The sequence below is a fragment of the Callionymus lyra genome, chromosome 13 (assembly GCF_982586985.1).
Source record: "Callionymus lyra chromosome 13, fCalLyr1.hap1.1, whole genome shotgun sequence".
Taxonomy (NCBI): domain Eukaryota; kingdom Metazoa; phylum Chordata; class Actinopteri; order Syngnathiformes; family Callionymidae; genus Callionymus; species Callionymus lyra.
Window position 1 is genome coordinate 10,341,049 of NC_141830.1, and position 22,275 is coordinate 10,363,323.

The 22,275-nt window shown below is 40.0% G+C and overlaps 1 protein-coding gene across 1 annotated transcript in view; it reads left to right on the forward strand.

The window, feature by feature from the left end:
• fut8b (fucosyltransferase 8b (alpha (1,6) fucosyltransferase)) overlaps positions 1-22,275 on the forward strand; it is a 115,185-nt gene that overhangs the window by 45,409 nt on the left and 47,501 nt on the right. The window contains exon 3 of the mRNA XM_087805763.1: positions 18,705-19,213. Within this exon, the coding sequence (XP_087661889.1) occupies positions 19,011-19,213 (203 nt within the window). The 5' untranslated portion in view covers positions 18,705-19,010. The remainder of the gene's footprint in view (positions 1-18,704; positions 19,214-22,275) is intronic.

Below are 22,275 nucleotides of genomic sequence, written 5' to 3' on the forward strand. Positions count from 1 at the left end.
GTCTGCTAACAAAATGACTCCTTCAATGAAACTTTCTGGAATTTTTCTCTGGATTTATTTTATAAGATGTCTTTATTCACTCTCTGTGTGCAGACGATTCATTCAGAACCGCTGAACAACATCTACAAAATTGATTTAATAAACCACAGCTCTCAATTAAGTCACTCGATTCAAGTCAAGTAATTCAACCGTCAGGGGAGTGATGAAGATCATATTGTTATTGTTTATCCTACCGCAGGTTTGCGAGGTGCTGAGTACAATCATTAGTGCTTAGAAAACTCCAGAATCTCGCTGACCTGACTAGCGGGTGGTGAGGTGTTAAAGACGCTGCACTTTGACTTGAGTGTTGCAAGTTCAGGTCACACCGCTGTTGAATTGTTTTACTTGTACGCTGCAGCTCGACCATTTCTTATTCACCACTTACAATCACGAAAATGTGTAAGAACGTGATAAATATAAAGTGCTTTTACGGTTTCTGTGGTATATTTTCTATTTTTGGCGGTACAAAGTCATAGCGGTTGATTCATGAAAACCATGGAAAATATCTAGATATCATGTTTTAAATCAAACTCCTGTGACTTTTTTTTGTTTAGTATAGTTATACCACATTAAAATAAATAAGAACTTTAAAACAAGCGTGGTCTAATGTGACTGGATTTTTGGATGTTTATTTAAATTTGACATTTTGTTTGCTGTTATTCCTCTCTGTAACTGTTACAATAGGAAGCAGAGATTAAATCCTCAGGATTATTGGAAACTTAATTTCTCAGATATTTTTTTGTTTTGTGGCTACAAGATAACTAAATAACTTGTTTCACCATCGAACAAAGAAGTGGAACGGATCACGATGATACATTTTCTTAAAAGAAGAATTGAAAACGTGTGCTAAACCTTGGGTACTTCATTGGAGTGAAGTCTCTTTATTTGCCATTATTTGTCATCTCTGTTGCCGCACTTACCTTTGCACAGCTAGGAAAAACTAAGATAAGATGATCCTTTATTCGCCGACAGTGAAGAAGCTTCTTTTGCCAGGTGTCTGAATGTAAGATACGATGAAACGCTTGGTCATTAGGAAAGCCATCTGTCATTCTTCTGTCTGTTTACATTGAAAGTAGTTTGGAACTAACGACTCCCCTGGTACCGAAACAACTACAGTGTCCAGAAAAGGGAAGTCTTTGCCTTTTTTTTTTTAAATGTATTTTTACCCTTCCTCAGATGGTGGGGTTGATAAAAAGTTATGGACACGAATAAAGCAGAGCATAAATCTTTTCCTTTTATACTTTAATGTGGCACCATCTGGTGCTAACCAAGGACACGGTTCGGTTACCTTTCGCTGATTCAAAGTGAATTATTTTGGCTCAGCAGATTGGTGACCGGTCACTCCCCTTAAACCCCGCCTGCCAAGTCCGCCCACACTCATATTTCCCCGTCATCTGTTCAGGCGTTCGTTCCATCCTCACTTTGTACTTTGCGATGTTGACAAATTCATCAGCTTTGCTGACTTCGAGCCAACCTTTCGGCGGCACTTGAATGTATGCGAGCTGAGCCAAAATACAACAACCTGTTGATTCATAACCTTTCCCACCTGCTCCACTACTTCCCCAACTAGCATCTTTGTTGAAAACTGGATAAACTAAACTGGTCAAAGGCCAAACGAGTCCTTCCCGTGCTGTCATAAACGAAACGCCATCCAGCAGCAGAGCGTCCTTCAATTTGCAGTCTGTCAGCCCTGAGGGAAGATTGAACATTGAATGTCAGTTGCTATGCTTTACCTCACACATTTCCCTGCTGCGAACAATGCTTGGTCACACACTTGTGGAATGACAGCCGAAAGTAAACACCGTTGAATGCAAAGGGAATATATAATGATACAAGAATACCTTGAGATGGATGTCGTTTATTAATGACAAAGTAATCTGATTTTGACAAATGACTTGCTTGGAAAAAAAACAAAAAAACGGTGGCTGTGATTTTTTTTCGTTTTGTTGTTTAGCAGTTGAGATCAACAAACCGATGGGGAGAAAAACGTTTTAAATTAAAAACTTCTTAGCTGATCCAAGTCAAATTTAAAATCAACCTAAAGCCATATGACTTTCTTGTGTTGCTTCCATTTCGATCTTTTACTTAAATTTTCAAATACTTTTTGACACAAAAAATATGAAATGGGGGGACAAACTTTTTGTTGAATGACCCTTTAAGATAGACAGAGGATTTTTTTAAAACTACCTCCACTGTAAAAAAGTGTAAAAGCAATAAATGCAACAGCCATCTCTGACCAGACGCTGTAAAGCAGGTGGTGAACAGTTGTGTTCCTTAGGGAAGGTTCAGTTGTTTTTTTTAACCTAACAAAAGGGAGGTCAACATATTGAATATTGCTAGCTTAAAACATTTTTTAAGCATATCACGAGTTTTGAAAGCTGTAATAAATGCTCTGATGTACAACATATAATATTTTTGAGCTAATACTACACACTGGCTTTAAGATAAGTGAAACAAGGGAATTCAACAATATTGTTTTAGAATAAACAAGACCGGTTTTAAAGCAATCCTCTCTAAAGAGTTATGAATCTTCATCTGATCACTGGTCCTGGATTTAGAAATGAATAATTAGTCTCCGCGGTCGTCCACGAACACAATCCGAACCCCCTCGTGTCTGTTTAAATTCCGCTGAGTAAATGTGAGTAAAGAATTAGTAAATGCGTTGTGAAGAACTGCCGTGTTTAGTGCTGGTGGATTGGAAAGATGTGGCGTTCTTTTATCGCTCTCTGCTAATAAGGGTCGGGAGAGAGAGAGAGTGGGCTAGTGTTTTCCTTTAATCGCATTTAGAAGACTTCATCCGCTGGAAGTGAGACATGGATTTCTTGCCTCTGTGTTTTAAAGAAGTAGTTTTATCAGGCTCTGGAGAAAGACGGAAGTTCAAGCATTTAGCCACGATAACTGTTACACAGGTGTAACTTGAGTTGGAGAATATATTCTACCATTTAATGTTGAGTCACATGTACGGGACTCGAGTCGAATTAATGTCAAGCAATGTGTCGATATCAAATGACAATGCGATGCGATACACTGAAATCCCCTGACGTTAAGTGGATTTGGTTTGATATGTGATCAGTGAGTTAGTTATAGCTTTCTTACCTTAAAAGCACAATTCAGTTTTATTCTCTGCAACAATTTTAGGAATGTATCCACTGTTCCAGTGGTTGTTTTTTTTATTATAGCAGAGGTATCCACGCCATGTGAGTTGTCGTGCTGCCAACATATGTGATACAAATGTCTTGTTGCTCGCGCATCCGTCTTAATTTAAGTGTGTTGTCTCGTAACTTCTGCGTCAGTGCCCGAGGGCGAGATGGTGTGTTTAAGGTGCCTCGCAAAAAGGCTAGAGCTAGAACAGATGCAGCCACATCTTACATAATCGATTGTTGATGAACGCCATTATTATGCGTGAATATTAAAGATGAGTGTGTGGATAATGAGGGTTGTTGTGTAACTATCGAGGGTTAGTGTGTTGATATCGAAGGTTTTGTGTGTCAATATCGAGGGTTTTGTGTGTCGATATCGAGGGTTTTGTCTTTCAATATCAAGGGTTTTGTGTGTCGATATCGAGGGTTTTGTGTGTCGATATCGAGGGTTTTGTGTGTCAATATCGAGGGTTTTGTGTGTCGATATTGAGGGTTTTGTCTTTCAATATCAAGGGTTTTGTGTGTCGATATCGAGGGTTTTGTGTGTCGATATCGAGGGTTTTGTGTGTCAATATCGAGGGTTTTGTGTGTCAATATCGAGGGTTTTGTGTGTCAATATCGAGGGTTTTGTGTGTCGATATCGAGGCTTTTGTGTGTCGATATCGAGGGTTGGCGTGCGGATATCGAGGGTTGGCGTGTGGATATCGAGGGTTGGCGTGTGTCAATATCGAGGGTTGACGTGTGTCAATATCGAGGGTTTTGTGTGTTTAACCTTCTAGGGTCCACTGAGCTGTATTAATCCCTCTTGGCTGTCCTAAATATTTTTTCAAAGACTATCTCAGCCTGTGCTCAAATTTAAATGCACGCAGTTTATTTTCAGTGGTCGATACAAATCTTGGCAGCTGTTTACGACGCGAAACATCTCCGATGGTAAATTGTTGGTCGCGTTCATCCCTCAATCTATACATTGACATAACTCAATCCAAACACGTCGAGTAGGAGCAGCGTTGAAGCGGAAGCATGATGACTAAAAGCAGCAGACGTGAAGTCGGGCGAATGAAAGCGTCCGAGCCCTGAGCAGAAAACCCAACCTGACGGGGAAGATGACAAGCAGCCGCTCCGTGGGGGAGGGCGGGGGAAAAGGGACGGCGAGGGTTTAACATTTTTGCTTTTTACTCTCCTTTTATTGCTTCACAGAAACTGCTGCAGTCATTGAGTCATTTCCTTTTAACTGTAATTGTCTCACACAGTGTGAATGTTCCACAAAAGTGGACGGCAACCAGTAAGAATGTGTTATTTCCGGCGCCGCCTCTGGCTCAGTCGCCTCCTGAACCTAAATGTCAAGCTCCATCGCAAATCTGTGAAGATGATGAGGAGTGAAAATGAAGTCGAGAGTCGGCTGGGGATCAGAATAAAGCAAAGTTGAGGGGACAGTCTGGGATGCAGTCAGCCGGGCCTTCTCGGCACAAAGAAACCTCATCTCAACTCTGCAATTATTAATTCCACGGTTGACTTTTTGCATTTTTTTTCAACTCGAATCTAATGCACACGGGGCAATCTGCGAGCAATTTGGAGGCTTCTTTAAAAGCCGACAATGCAGCTCGGCAGTGTGGGAGGAAACTACTGCACCATGAGGGATCTAATAGCTGGCACAGAATGAGTTTTGGGGACTGGAACTTGGGAGCTGACAGATTTCAGAACATCTGACGCAATGGAGTGCTTCATATCAATCTTTTTATCTTCTGCAATCAGCTATTTTTATTTTTCCCCCTTTGTGTGTTGCGGAAATAAACAAACCCACAGTTTGTCCTGTGGTGTTTTCTGTACAGTGCAGGGATTTCGAGGTCACTGAGCAAAGAGGTTGAAGCCAAAACATTGAGGTGGCGCAGTGAAGAGCGATGAATCCGTTGTTGTTTATAGAACTCCTCTGTATTAGTCAGGAGCCTCTGGGAGCTCGTCTCTGTGCGCTCAGCCACCATCTTTCTTCCCATTACCTCCTCTTCTGGATTCCTCCTTTCGCCCGACTGGGGAATCCTATTTTTATTTCCCTCCTTCCACAATGACTTTAGAGATGAAGATGCGTGACTCACGACCCATGTGCGCTCGAGAGCAGAAATAGACTTCGGTAAATCTCCGCGTCGGTCACAGTTGAGTTTATTGATCGAGACAACAACTGAAATTGACTGGATATTGGCAGTTTTTTCACCATTTTTTTTAAATGAAAATTGTCACTGCAACCATAATCAATTGATAACATATTTTCCTTTTCCTATATATATATATATTTTTAAACAATAGACACAAAGAAATAGCAAGTAAGTAATATTTATAGAGCGCTTTTTCTAAGATGTTTCTTGAAGGAGTCAGTAGATCCATCAAACACAGAGGGAGAGCAAGATCATTCCAAAGCTTAGGAGGAACATCCTGGAAGGATTTCTCTCTTCTAGTCCTGAACCGTGTAGGCGGTGTATCGTGAATAGGGTCTGTTGGATAAACCAAGGCTTGACGATCCAAACAGATATGGTAGAACATGTAGTGGAAAAGCACCAGGAGGTGAAGGGCCATCTACCGTATGCAAGGCAACATTCTTCTGAATAAAAAAAAAAAGAATTCCCTGCAGCACTTTCTACCTCAATCGCTCATATTTCCCACCTTGTGGCACCTTTTGTCTTCAGGGTGACCTCTGGGATATCGCCCCAAAGTTTAGTTTCCGCTTTGGTTTTTCCCTCATAGTTGAAGGAGTGATCCTCTGACTTTAAATGTAATATCGGATGAGTGAGCTCCGCACCGCTCCGCAGACGGATCCCCGGAGAGGTTGTCGAGTCGCCGCTCCTCGTCAATCTTTGCTTCCTCGGGATGATGGGAGTCTGAGATGAGGACGATTTTTCTCACCGCCGTCCTTTGTGACTGGCGTTCCCTAACTGCCGGCGTTAACCCCAGACATATCCTCCGTCTGTCTGATCTCGCTGCGGCGTGATTTTTGATTTCCTCCCTTTACTTTGCTGCCAGCGCTGTCAGGCTCGCTGTAATTCATTCATCGTAGCCAGTAGTCCACTATTAAGGTTTTGGGAGATGACCAAACGTCACTTCAATGGCCGTCAACAATCGGAGACGTGATTGAACTTCGGATTGTTCCAGCTCATTATAAATCCAAACTTTTCACCACAGAGAAAGCTAGCCAACAAGCAGGATATGCCCTTGAGTTTATTCACACTTTTTTATTTAAAAAGATCAAGAATTGAATCAATGAAAACTAAATCATTGTGTTATTTCTCTATATTCTTCTTTGAAGCTTCTTCCTTTCATGTAATTTTTTTTTTTTATAGACGGATTTTTGCATGACGGATACTACAGTATTGGTGTCAGAATAGTTTTGAGGTAGTAGATCTGACAAATAGAAAAATAATTAATATGACCAACAAAAAAAGGAATGTTAAGTGTATAAAATATACATATCACCATAAGGCATTGGCTCTTGTATATAGACTTCACCTTCCTCAACAGAAACATGGTAATAAAACACATGGGGCCTCATGTACTAATGGGTTTTACGCACAAAAAACGTGCTCAGCCACCTTTTAAGTCAAAGTCCATATGTATCAATAATGAAAAGAGCGGTACAAAGTTCATAATTCCCGCGAGGGCTGTAGGTGGCGTACGCCCGGATCAGCTGCTCAGATGCATGTCATGCTCTCACTAGTCACGTTAAGATGTTCACATCAGTGAGTTACATTAACCATCAATATTGATCATAAATTAACACACAGTAGTTGTAGTTACACGAGTGGATATTCAATTATTCACAAACTTATTAATATGTTCTTATTCACCAAACAAACAAGTCTGCGATCCATTCTACGTTGATTAGGATATACGAAGGAAAATTGCTTAAATTGGTTTCGCGATTCATACATTCCGAATATTTTTTGAGCTGCGCCATCTTCTGGATTTGTTTCCGGACATATTTAGTAGAAGATCTACCAACTTCTTAGTTCATGAAGCCACTGATATTCCAAACCAGGCACGCAGAGCTGCCGCTGTCCATCCAGTGCTATAGGAAAATTATTTAAAACCTTTCTATGCACCAGGACATAAGATATAATTTCTACCAACTAATCGTTATCACAGACAAAGACTATGCAATTATTTTTTTAATTAAATAAAAAAAAGATATATATGCTTGTCGGCCACCCGCTATCAAGTGAGTGTAATAGTGTGAACGGTAATGTATTGCAACCATAGTGGTTGCTTTTTCCAGCGCCCAAAATCATACTTAAAGATGGCATTTCTCCGTGACTTTTTCAGCGATTTGAGATGGGCTGAGTTACATAAACGTCATGTCACTGATGGGCTACTCTCAAAGCGACCACCCCACACACCCCTGATAGACACTAACCAAGATTATTTGCAGAACAGGAATAAATGCAAATATACTTCATCAGTGTGAAGAATCCTACAAACTTACACACTCGTCACTGTTGATGATTTTTTTTTCTTTCAACTAAAAAAGAATAAATAATCCTAAATAAAATAAAATATAAAAAAGATTTGAAAATAGCCAAATCGGCCGGATGGCGGTGCCCTAGCGCCCTCTATGGGCTAGCCGCCACTGCCATAAGGCTGAATGGGAACGAGACCTTTGATGGTTTATATGCAGTAAGATGGCTTCACATATTTTCTTTTACCATTTTTTTAAACTTCAAAAACTCTTTTGATGTGTCAAGAATGGTAGAAAAAAGGTTATCATTCATTTTATTTTTCTGCATATGCGTAAATATATTAAGATCGGCGACTTTTCACATGCCTGTTTAGGTTATGCTCGAGGTTCACCCGTGCTCGAGAAGACACCTCAACTCACCTCGGTGTCCATCAAAACCACAAGCTCGGACTTTTCACCTTTGAAGATGTGAAAGTATTCTCACAGCTTTGAACATGAACCAATCGAAGCCGTCGTCTGGAATCATCTTGATAAGACTCTTTGTTACCTGTACATTTGAAGTACGTGCGTGTTTCAGGTAAACCTCATTATTTATTTATCTTGAGCTGATATTTAGCCCCAGTTATCTGCTTTCTTCAGTTGTAAGGAAATCAAAAGCCACCTGAGTCCGACCACATCCAAGGCGGTTTCAAAGGCGCATATCCCTGACCAAAGCATCTGATCTCCTCACGCTCGCCGTCGCTAAAGATTCTCGATAAAGAAATGATTTCCTCCCTTCGCTCTTCGTTCTCTTTTTTTTCTCCTGGCGTTCAGTCACTCGTCGGAAGTGACTGGATGAAGGTTGGCACTTGGTGTATACCGGGGTCAGTGCCGACCCCTCAGCCATCGCTCACCGCCCCCCCCCTACTTCAGTAGCTCATCTGTGGCACCCCGAGCTGGGAAAGGTCACCTGTCATTTGGATTTATTCGGAGGAAGTGAAATTGGATCAGACAGGTTTTGTGTGTGAATCCATGTGTGACTAGTACGGCGAGTTGAAGGTGGGTTTTGTCAGTTGTGTATGAAAGTCTTCAATATTTAATTAGAGACTCTGGTGTATGACTTTGTTGTTGTCATCGATTGTTTCTGAAAGCCTACGCAGCTTTGGAATCAACAGCAGCTCAATACCATTTGTTGTTTTTTTTACAATACGTCTGTGTTGTTGTGTTTACCCTGAGAGTTGTGCGTTGATTCTAGAGTTGGTGTGTTAATATTGACAACAGGTGAGTTGATAACGGGGGTTGTGTGTTCAGATTAGTGTTGGTATGTTTATATAGGGGTTTGTGTGTTCAGATTGAGAGGAGGTGTGTGCATGCAGTCGCTGTGTTCGTTTTGAGTTGTGCGTTAGTATCAAGTAGAGCTTTGTATTGAACTACGTTTTGTTCCTTTGTGGCACCGATGAAAATAAACATGCTTTGTCTTTTCGGTTTGTTTTGGTAGCCATGCTTGATCGAAACAACTTAAAATGTGTATTTTCTGAGGAAAAACTGATAGTAAACATCGGATTTATTTCCCACTTGTTAGCAACCATTCTTTTGTACAGGATTTTTTTTTTCTTTTCTGTACAATAAGAGCTTGTATTGAATATGTACCAAAGCTGAAAACTCTACTATAGTTGTACTGTTTTTAATGTCATTTTTCTTTTTGTTATAATTGATCTTATACAATTGGTTTTGAAAAAAAGGAACAAAAATCTTTTTTCGGCGCGTTGATATAAGAACTGGTGTGTTAATATTGAGAATGGGTTTGACCTTATCAGGATTTGTGTATTTATATTGAAAGTAGGTGTTTTCAGTAGTGTTCTCATTGTAAGAGTTGTGTGTTTAGTTTACAATATCTGAATTAGAATGTTGTATTTTCGAGTATCAACGAATCACACGTTTCAAATGATCTATTCGTATTTTCGTCTTTATTCGCAACGATGGTCGTGTTTGGATCAACATTTTAAACTACAGTATGTCGCTGGTGGTCGCTGTAAATTGCTGACACAGCCGTTTGTGGAAAGCATTAACCGCCGGTCACACACCGTAGGTCCGCCTCCGACCCGACGACGGCCGGTCAAGGTTGCCGTATTGGCTTTTCCTTTAAAGATTGTTTCTCCGCTGTGTACGGTGTGAACGATTGACTTTGAAAAGGGTCCGGTCGCTCACATCCATCTCTGCCGCTCACAAACAGTCTCGTCCCTGGCATGATGCATGAAGCCCCTCGCCCTCAGACACATACAAGAACATCCCAGAACCAGTTCATCACCCGCAGTGACACACCGGATTTACAACGTCGACCTTGACCAAATCTAAGCCTTGAAATCCACCTTCTCTCATCAGGAGACGGATTGGGCTGACAGCTGGGCTCCCCCCCCCGCCCCCCACCCAGGTCTGAATTTTTATTTGGACATAAAGAATCATAAAAAGGCGAAGGATGGCTGCTGTTTATCATGCGTCTCTTTGTCTAATTAAAATCCTGTTTGCATAAACCAACAAATGTCACTTCCACGCCCCCCCTTCCTGCACTGATGTTGTGAGAGTGCCAGGGTGAAAATCCAACAGTCAGCAATTTTTTTCTCCACCGCGATAACCTTGGAGTAAAAAGGCCGCATGCTTCACTCGAATGCCAGACGGCAGTGAGCCCAGCGGTTGTGCAGGTGCAACTTTTAAGACCTTTATCCATTTTGTTGAGACCTCATCTGATATATGCGTTAGTGGGTCAGCATGTGGTGCCGCTGTCCTCCGAATCAGAATCTGTTGTGAACACAACATAGGATTTTTTTGTAAATCCCTTATTTTGTCAACGGTTACACGGATCAAATCTTAACCGTTGTACTCCTGTTTTGTTTTTTTCTTCCTCTGTGTTTATTTCTTACAAAATAGTTTTATATTTCCAAGAAAAAAGTTTCAACAAGTACCTGGAAAAATATTAAAATATTGACCTTTGAAAAAAATATTATAAAGGAAATAACTAGCTATGTAAGTAAGTCACTTGTTGACCAATGAGGGATGTTTGTTTTGGTCATGTGATGTTTGAGACTTTGAAAGCGACGACTCACAAGTATTGATGAATGATTATTGAAAATATTTTTTGTCATACCCAAGTGTTTATTGTACTTAAACAGGGTTAAAAATCGTCACAGAATTAAAAATAAATACAGTGTGGTTTCTGGGCTCTGAAGTAATAGTTTGTGAATTAAAGAGTACTATTACTCTTTAAGGTGTAAAGCGCATTGTTAATTTTAAAGGAAGTTAAAGGATTTGAAGTGCACTAGGGCTGCAAGATATTGGAAATATATGATATATTCGATATTGGTGTCTTGAAGTGCGATATCGATATTAATGCGATATTTTTTCCTTCATCTAAAAATGTAGCCGCAATCTCATTAGAAAATAACTGAGACGAGATGAAAAAATATTTTGATTTAGCAAAGAGGGTTGTTAGAGATAAGCTGCTGACTGGATCATTCGCATTTGAGTATCGCTCATAAGTTAGTCTTACTTCCGTGTATATTCTGAGCCGCCTAGCAAGCTGCGCCGCACAGCTCACAGACAGACGGAGACGTAAACGACAACAAGACATAGAAGTACAAATTGACAACTTTACAGAACGTGACACTGATTGTTCAAAGTGCGGATTTAAGAAATGCTTGATTTGACTGATTGATTGATCAGTGAAAAATTATAAATTATCGCACATGTTTTCGCATATCGCACGTGCCAATATCGCAATATCGATATTTTTTCGATATATCGTGCAGCCCTAAAGTGTGCCATATAGTCCAAAAATAACCAATGTATGGGAATTGTCTGTTATGTTGGCTTGAATTAAGTTTATACTTAAAAGTGAAACATTTGTTCTCATCTGCGGTATGACTGGAAGGGATTAGGTATTGAAATGACCTCCCTCTAGTGATTATATAACTGTGATAGATTATTGTATTTATCCGGGAACACGACGGTTTGAAGCTTCGGTTACACGTTGATTTCCCCCTTACTGGTACACAAAGACACGGCTGGACCATTCTTGAGAAAAAATAATACACAGAGCATCAACATCTGGTGCCCTTGGTGTCCATAGGGGTTTCACATGAGCCACTTCTAAACATATATTGTATTTATTTCCCTCGTTTTAAGTAAAAAAAAATGTTGTTTCTTATCCGGTGTATAAACAACGAGGAGTCTTTTAGCATCCATAACATATTAAAACCATATTACCTTGAAACTGTAATTGCCTACGGAATAATATCAACATTATCACCAATGTTGCCTCGAAAAAAATGTCGCAATTGTCGTCGACCTGATGCCCTTCTCATTTAACTCATGTTGCCCCCTGCAGGCCAACGTTCAATATCTGTTTTGTTGTTAACTGCGGCTTCTCTTATTTTTGTTACTGGCTGACCCGCCTGCAGTTATTGACCTTCAAACGACACTGTCTTTAAAATGTAACAAAAACATGGTAATGACCCTAAAAGCTATAATTATGAAAATATCCAAGTTGTTTTCATGAAGCGTCATCATCATCACAGTTTATTGTTTTTAGAAAAGGGCTTCACTGAAGGCACTTTTCATGTTATAATGAACAAATATATGTATGAACTGTTTGTTCTGTATGGAATTTCAACTTCCCTCACATTATTTAGCTCAACTAAATGGACTCCTGCACGATCTGCCTTGAAATGTTTGGCAGTAAACAGCATCTCATGAAATATTCAATGTGCTCTGATGTGCGAGTGTGTGTGTACATGTGTGTGAATGTGCAGTCAGCTCTACCTGCCAGTGACTCCCTCGCCCACTCGTGGGAATCCACATGCATTCAAAGTAGTCGGGAAGCTCGGCTACGAGACAACGGCTCCTCATTTCGGAAACTCTTTAGATTCAAACTGAATTTTGGGAGAAATGGGAAGACATGTAAACTGTGCATTTGTTTTTTGGGAATGGAAGGGAAAGAAGAAAACGACTGTGTCGAGTCCGTCGTCCTGAAATATTTATTCTGCTTTGTGGAAAAAAATGTTTTTGCACGGTTGTGAGCCTGACAGTTCTGCTGTGTTCTCCATCACTAATTTAAAACCCATTGTGTTGCCAACGATAGCAAAGGGCAGCGGCGCTCAACTCGGATATTTAATTCAAACATTATTATCATTTTCATCCAGAGAAACGTGTTGCGATGTGTCCTAAACTGAACTCTGTTGGAGTATTTGATGTAGCTTCGTGTAAAGATCCACTGAAAGTCCAGCTCCACTTCCAGGAGGTATCTTTAACCCTTTCAGGAGATGTTGAACCAAACCTCGAACCTCACAACTAGCCTGTCACCGCCACGTTCAAAACTCTCCAACCAAACATTAAACAATAACATGGTTAAAGATTTGATGCTCCAAGAACATATTGGGATGGAAACTATTCATACTCACTTCTTGATGCTAATTGTCAGTATTTTTTTAACAAGGAATCGCTTTATATTTCTAACAAAAGTACCTGAAAAAAAGTTTGAAATAAAATATACAAAGGAAAAAAATAGGTATTAAATGAAGTAAGTCCGTTGCAAAATCAGGCATAAGGTTCACTCGCTGAGAATAAGGCCCTTAAATTGCATTTTATTGTCATATATCAAATCTTTAAACGTCTTAAAAATGTGAACAGATGTTATATCTGTTTTAAATCTTAAAATATTTGCAAACATTTATTGAGTTGTTATTTTTTTATGATTTACAGATTGTATATGAAATGACAAAAACATTTCTTTAAAGTATAATAATTTACTAAATGATATAAAAAAAAAATCACAATGGCAGAAATAAGAAACCAGTCGTGTAAATTAACTGAGAATTGTCTGGCCAACCAATACACGGAACAATTTTGTAGGAATTTTTAATTTAAAAAAAATCGTTGTAGTTGTCCCTGAAAATATACAAATAATTTTTTATTTTTCTTTAATTTTGTTTTAAATTGTATATAAAAACCCCTCAAAAGTCTCAAATTTAACTTGCCTTTCGCTGAAGGAAACCCTTTAGAAATTGTATTTTTGTTGGAGAATTCTTACATCACAGTCAACAGAGTTGAAACCTGCTGTTTGAGGTTTTCTTGTCTGGTTCATCCAGGAGGTCCCGTCTCCACCGATGAACTCTTGTTGTCGGGAAAAGTTCTTTGCTGTCCCCGTAGACCTGTCAGCGCATGTGAGTGAAGTAGATCCTGGAGAAACACGGAGTCTTAAACTCAACACTCCTTGTTTCTTTTTTTTCTCCACGGGATGTTGCTGGTGGCACAAGCCTCTTGTGATGTGTAGACACACACACACACACACACACACACACACACACACACACACACACACCGACTGCATCGGTGACGTTAGCATCCCAGTCTGCTGCGCTCATGTTTGCTTAATCGTCCCGGGCTGAGCCCCATGCATAATTCAGAAGCCGACTTGATCACAACGCTTATAGCCCGGAGACCGGATCCTTCTGATAGATGACCTCTGCTGCGGCGGGACCAGCAGAGAAGATTTAGAGGAGGATGGAAAACTCTTCTTCTCTGCTGACCCCTGAGGCGAATGTGTTGGGGGGTGGGGGGGTGTCTCTCCGCTCGCAGGTCTACGTGTGCTCCTCAAGACTTTCTCAAAGACCTCTTCAGTCAGGGGGAATATTTCATATAGTTTCAGGAGCCAAAGAGTTGTTTCACTCCTTCCTGGTCAACAAACCATCCAAAGCTAGCATGTTGTAGACTGTAAATAAGAAGGTTATTAAGTAAGTTAGTAAGTAAATGTTATTTGTAAAGCACCTTTCTAGACCAGGGTCACAAAGCGCTTTAACAATCAAAAACAATACACAGTTAAAATATATACTTTTAAAAGGTCAAGACAACATAAGACGAACACGGGAGTTCCAGAAAATCAGGGAAAAGCCTGCAAAAGCCAGCAAGAGTTTTAAGGATGGGGGAAATGTGAGTTCTCCTACTAGAGCTGGTCAGAATTCTTGCTGCAGAGTTTTGATTTAACTGCAGGCGAAACAGCTCCTTCTTGTTTGGACATGAAAATAAAATGAGAAGACACAAACACATGGATTATAAGGTCCAGATCGTGTTGTGACATAATTTTCCCAAGTTTAGAGATTTTTCTCAGTTTAAGGAAACGGTTTCTGTTCAGTTTTCTGCAGCAGGAGGGACTTCAAAATTAGGAAATTTTTTTACTGTCTCATTACTTTTTCACAAACACAAATAAGGAGTGTGAAACCATGGTAACCTACTCAACACATCCTTGTTAGTAGTCGAATAATAGACGGATATTAGATGATAACAGTCATTATTATGTGTATAGATCAAAGAGCTTGTTGTCCTCGAAACTGCGAGTCTGTGTTGTATTGAGTGTTCATTTACAAGTGTGTACTTGTGTCTTTAACCATGATTATAAAAGTGATTCGGCTTCATGCTGGTCTCTGTGTAAGCAGTGTTAATGTTTGCCTCCAGACTTCAGAGTTCACCTGCATTTAACTCTAACTCCTTGAATGTGTTTAACTTGGATTTATATTCTATGTTTGCCTTGGTTTTTCTCTCCATATAAGGTGTATATATATATATGTTTGTTTGGATATTTATTCATTTTACTCTGTATGTATTTCCATTTTTGTTGAGATATTTCTTTACAATTATCTTTAGATATCCCTGTTTGTTTGGATATTTATCCATATTACTCCATTTCCTGTATATCTTCTTGACTCCTCAGGTATTATTCCATAATTATCTCCGGATATCACTATGTTTGTTTGGATATTTCTTCATACTACTCTGTATATATCTCCTTGTTTTTTCAGGTATTTCTTCACAATTATCTTTGGATATCACCATGTTTGTTTGGATATTTATCCATATTATTCTGTTTAAATATATCTAGATATATCCCGATCTTATGGATATATATCTTCATTTTTGTTCAGATATTTCTTCACAATTATCTTTGGATATCACTATGTTTGTTTGGATATTTATCCATTTTATTCTGTTGAAATATATCTAAATATATCCCGATCTTACGGATATATATCTCCATGTTTGTCTGGGTGTATAAAACCAAAGATAAGTCATCGGTTCGCCGTCTCCTTGTGAACACATCGTAAAAGTTTCGGAGTTATTCGGTGACAGAAAAGTAAACACAACGCTCACATGAGTCTCTCGACAAGGGTGGCATTTCAGTTGTTTCTATTAGAAAATTGTGAATTCAACAAATAAATAACATTTTATTATTATTATTATTCCCTTAACCTCCAGTGACCAAAACATAGCAGTGTGGAGTTGACTCGGGGCCCCCGGGCGCCGCTTAAAGCTCCTGTATGTTTTCTGGGAAGTGTTTCCCGCTTCTTTCCATAATCAAAAAAAACAGCTCAGCGAAACCCTGGTCCTGCCTGCATAATGAGAGCACATCCTTTTGTCAGCTCCGGTTTAGCTGCACCAGCCCAGAGACGGTGTACCGTCCACACGTGTTCCTGGAGGCTCTTTAATAAGCAATGAAGGGGAATCGTTTGCAACCTTTGTGTTTTGCTGACACACATTTGTGTAGCTCCTTGTGATGTAGCTCCTCGGAGTGACGGGCGCCTGTGTTTGTCTTCTGGATATCTGGTCTCGTCCAGCAGTAAAATATGGAGCGAGAGGTTAACCTACTTCAGCAACTCCAGCCGCGACTCTCTCCTGCTTCCCAAGTGAGATTTTGACTTCGTACCAAATCCTTTTTTCTCAATCAGGTGTTTGTGAGATTGTCTCTCACTGTGGCACTTAAGCATTAAGTTGCACACCCGCCAATCTTCATCTCCTGCTCTGTCAGGGACGCTTGACAGCGAAGGTTGCTTTTACTATCTCCGTCTCCCCCCTGCTTCCGGATGAAGGGAATGTGATGATCCGGGTAATTTTCTCTCCCCCCTCGCTCCGATGAGCTCATCTCATCACCTTGACAATGTCGGGTTCCGTCACGGAAGGCTCCGGGTCGGGGTGGGTCGAGGGCGAGGGGAGGAACGTCGGTGGAGGAGATGTTTCATCTGAAGGAGTGCGTCCATCAGTGTGATGGGAACGCCCTTCATCACTTCACCGAGCATGAGTTCCGTCTTTATTTACCTTTATTTATCTCTTAAACCTCAGATCTGCGTAGGATTTAATAATTCTGAGATAAGAAATAAGTATATCCTAGAACACCAATGTACTCATCAGTATGTGTCTGTTTGTACAAAACCTTCTTTTCATTTAAATATTTACATTAGAAAATTATCTTAAGCCCTGCCCTCTCAAAACACTTTTTCACGTTTTTCTGGAGATTATATCTTGTTTACCATAACAAGACCCACTCTGCTGTGATTGGTCGAACATCGAGGTTTTTTCTGCGCATCATCAATCCTGGAAGTCTCCACCTCCAAAGGACTCGTTGTATAAACAAAGCGGGCGTGATTACAGCTGGCTTGGGGAGGAGTGAAGCTATTATTAGATCATAATGGACCTATAACCTTTCATTCGCCAAGATTTTGGACGGGTGGTCAATTTAGAAAACCAGTGCTATTAGTTATTCATATTAAAAAATGATCTATGAAATTCACATTTTTTTATAAGTCACATTTGAGCTGTTAAAAAATCCTTTTCTTACAATAGATATATATGTTTATATATTTAACGATCAAGATTTACTCAATTTTAGACAATATAATTACATTTATTTCGTAAATATATCCTCAATTTTATATTTGAGTAGCAGGTTTTGTTATTCAATAGCAGATTCACAGAATATAGATTGTAATCTTCAAAATAGTATTGCAGGGTGGGAGCACTGTTATTGACTAGCTACAGTATGTATGAGGTCTAAAATTCCATAAGATGAATTTAAACGGTAACTAGATTAGATAGAGTAGTAAGAGTTAAGATTGAATTGTGAGTAAAGTTATTTTCTTTTAACTTACTTTATAGATCATTTATTATTTCACAGAAATATGTCTAGAAATACGTGTAATATTATAATTTTCGTGAGTTATTTAAGATGTTTTTCTGTTGTGTCACATAAATATGTGCGTGGTTATTGTTTTTTAGCGCCATCTCGTTGACCCTGAAGTGAAACTCTAGCAAAACGAGATATTTTTACCTTCACATAAAGGATGATGAAATGAAAATTGAGAGATTTTCAGCTGAACTGCTATAATCTCTGTGTAGATGAGAATCTTGGCGAGAATCTGACTCTGACTCCAAGAAGTAGTTCCTACCATATAGATAAACGGGTGTTTGTTTGTCAGTGGAGGGTGATGGAGCATCCGTGCCCTGCCTCGGCAGCACTGCAGCAGTAATAGTTCAGGGACCACACATCACCGGCCAAACACAAATTGCAGTGTCATGATAATCAATCGTGGAGTCTGCTGAGACAGCTCGTGTCCGGACGACTCAGCATTTATTTGGCAGTCTGTCAGTAGACCACACATCGCAGTCCTCGATGACTCCATTTCGGTCATAATAGCTCCACTTGATTGTTGGCGAGTTGGACTGTGTATTGTCAAGAATCTGGCGATGCAATACAGGGGCAACAATACGATTTATTGTGATACTGTAGGAACAAGGAATTATTTGTAGTTTTGTCCGAGTACTTGACTCTGGTGTTGCAGATTATATAGACCACATGACTCGTAATGAAGTGGTAACGACTTTCATTGGTTTTAAAACCAAAATATGTCCAAACATCAGCTTTGAAAGCCGCTGTAGTCAACTGTATCCTCTCGTCCCCAGTCATCGTTGGGATCTCGTGTGATTTGATTTTTCCTTTAGCTGCTGAGCACGTATTGACTGCTGCCATCTACCAGCATTTATATAAATATATATATATATATATATATATATATATATATATTTTTATGTATGTATGTATGTGTATGTACTGTATGTATATATATATACAGTTTATCTATACTTTCTACAGTTTATCAATACAGTATCATGATTTTTTTTTGTTGCAATATTTAGCCCTATTCGTATTTTCTAACACCCCTATTGATGAGTGAGTTTTGTATCAATAATTGTGTAGTAATGTGTGTTTTTTGTTGTCGTTGTTGTTGCAGATTGGTCTTTGATGAGAGGACTCAGTGGTCCACCCAGAAGACCCTCCGTCAGATGTCGGATCATGCTGGTGCCGCTCTAGTACACATGGGAAAAGCCGGTTGAACAATTGGCCTTCTGTTACACGTCCAGAACCCGACAACACACGAGCCCTCTTCAGCATCACAAACATGCCCACGCCAGGGGTGGCATCACACCGCTTGTGCTGACGGATCATTGAGCGTGTGTTGTGGGCACGTGCCACTGGAAGGCCGGGGTGGACGGCGGTTGTGCATCCGCATCAAGACGCATTATCAGGCGGGGGAACCATGCGGCCCTGGGCGGGTTCGTGGCGTTGGATTACCCTGGTGCTGCTGGCCTGGGGGACGCTCCTCTTCTACATCGGGGGTCACCTGGTGAGAGACAGCGAACATCCGGAGAGGTCGAGTCGAGAACTGTCTAAGATCTTGGCTAAGCTGGAGCGGCTCAAGCAGCAGAACGAGGACCTGCGGCGCATGGCAGAATCGCTACGGTAAGTTAAAACTGTCCGGCGCTGCTTTAGAGGCGAATAATACGTGTCAAATACAACACAGTATATTGCTGTGTTTCCTGGACAAATTGTTTGTTTTTCAAATATTCCTTAGTTCCTTGAATCAAGTTCTGTTAAGATTTAATGGGGTGAGTATTTTAGTAGTAGAAGTGTCAATGTCTACACCTGTAAACGATTACATGCATATTAAGTCATAAAGATTTAGAAAAAATCAAAACCAGTTTTCAGGTTTACATTTCAAACTAATATATGTGTGCAAGTGATGCTGATTCGTTATTGACCTATAAGAAGTGTAGGTTTTGGACATGTGACGTGGGACTCGGACGTCGTGTCAACCACTCACAAGCTTTCATGAAAGACCGTCATAATATACAAAAAGTACAACAATTCTATTTATACATAGGTGTTTATTGTACTTATACAGGGTTTAAAATGTTGGTAAATTACAAAATTATTATTATTATACTATGGAGCCTCACAGAGTAATACTCTAGTAGAGTAATACTAGGGAATCTTGCAGGTTGATACTACGGTGACTCATGGAGTAATACTACGATGACTCATGGTGTTATACTACGGTGACTTTTAGAGTAATACTACGGTGACTCGTGGAGTAATACTACGGTGACTCATAGAGTAATACTACGGTGACTCATGGAGTAATACTATGGTGACTCATGGAGTAATACTACGGGGACTCATGGAGTAATACTACAGGGACTCATGGAGTAATACTACGGTGACTTTTGGAGTAATACTACGGTGACTCATGCAGTAATACTAAGGGGACTTTTGGAGTAATACTACGGTGACTTTTGGAGTAATACTACGGTGACTCATGCAGTAATACTAAGGTGACTTTTGGAGTAATACTACGGTGACTCGTAGAGTAATACTACGGTGACTCGTAGAGTAATACTATGGTGACTCATGGAGTAATACTATGGTGACTCATGGAGTAATACTAAGGGGACTCATGGAGTAATACTACGGGGACTCATGGAGTAATACTACGGGGACTCATGCAGTAATACTACGGTGACTTTTGGAGTAATACTACGGTGACTAGAGTAATACTACGGTGATTCATGGAGTAATACTATGGTGACTCATGGAGTAATACTACGGTGACTCATGGAGTAATACTATGAATTCTTACAAAGTAATACCACGGTAAATAGTGGACTAATTCTACGGTGACTGATTGATATATGGACTTACTTTATTCATCCCTCTGGAGATCTTGGGAAATTGGGTACTTACGAAGTAATTTTACAGTGACTAATGGAGTGAGACTATAGAGTCTATAGGAGTATCCAATGGAGTTTGCAGGGAAATACTATGGTGACTCGTGTACGGCTTGATAGTTTACCAACATTTTGGCAGATCTTTGTGCAAGTGTATCTCATAAAATCAGTTCAAGGTCAGTGTGTTCAACCAGAATAGATACTTAAAGCTTATAAGGGTGAACTGTTGATTTATGAGTGGATTAAAACATTTTAAGTGCCCATCATAGTCCAGAAAAATGGGCTAAATGAAGTTATGTGATGTATCTGTTATGTTGAATTTAATTTAGTACCTATTTGATGTAAGTCTCTAAGAATAAACACACCCTTTAGTCTATCGTAATAACAAGAAGTATAACAAAAAAGTCAAAACGAGATAATAGGATTAAAAAAAGCAAAAAAGTAAACCATGGAAAGTAATATTACCTTAAAACTTCAAGTTCTCTATTGTCACAAGATCCTAGCGAATTTCTTGCACCTTTTTAAGGTGATTTAAGGTGAAGTTTGGAAATGAGGTCAGAGGTTGTGGAGCATCAGTGTGTTCGTTGTACTGTTCCTCACTCATAACATTGACAGTCGCACACATTCCTCCACTGTGACAAACAAGAGCAGATGACCGTTATCTTCTTCATCCGTTCATGGCATCTCTCCGTCCGATTTCTCTCCACAAAGCTGATGTGCGTCCATGTTTGCCATATTCATGCGGACCTCGGGCCTCAGATGTCTCTCACGCTGTTTCTCTGTGATATCGGGATTCACTTTGAAGCCAGGCCTGCACGATGCGTCTGCAAACATGAAAACGCGTCACTTCACACAGCCGTTGTTGATTAAATCCCTTGCTTTCGTAATTATTCAGGATTGGCTCAAGTACAAAGGTGGAAAATGTGGCATGAAGACACGAGTGCAGTTTTCAATGAAGCCAGTTCCAGATGGGTCCTGGGTTCTTTCGGTTATTGTGGATATGGAAAACACACAGTTGTTTACCGTCATAGAGCAATTGTACTTTCTACATTGTAGCTTAGTGTAGGTTATTTTCAGTTCTATGAAAATACATGGTTGTAGCATTGGTGTGGAAGCTAGCTGACAGTAATATGGGACACAAGCTAACTCTGTCGTACTGAAGACAAGCTAGCTCACCGTATTATGGGTCACAAGCTAACCCTCTGTCGTACTGAAGACAAGCTAGCTGACAGTAATATAGGTCACAAGCTAACTCTGCCATACTGAAGACAAGCTATCTCACAGTAAGATGTGGCACAAGCTAATTACTGTAGTACTGAAGACAAGCTAGCTGACAGTAATATGGGGCACAATCTAATTACTGTAGTACTGAAGACAAGCTAGCTGACAGTAATATTGGTCCCAAGCTAACTTACTGTTGTTCTGAAGACGAGCTAGATCACAGTAATATGGGTCACAAGCTAACCCACTGTTGTACTGAAGACAAGCTAGCTCACAGTAATATGGGTCACAAGCTAACTCTGTTGTACTGAAGACAAGCTAGCGCACAATAATATGGGGCCCAAACTAACTTACTGTAGTACTGAAGACAAGCTAGCTGACAGTAATATGGGGCACAAGCTAATTACTGTAGTACTGAAGACAAGCTAGCTGACAGTAATATAGGTCCCAAGCTAACTTACTGTTGTTCTGAAGACGAGCTAGATCACAGTAATATGGGTCACAAGCTAACCCACTGTTGTACTGAAGACAAGCTAGCTCACAGTAATATGGGTCACAAGCTAACTCTGTTGTACT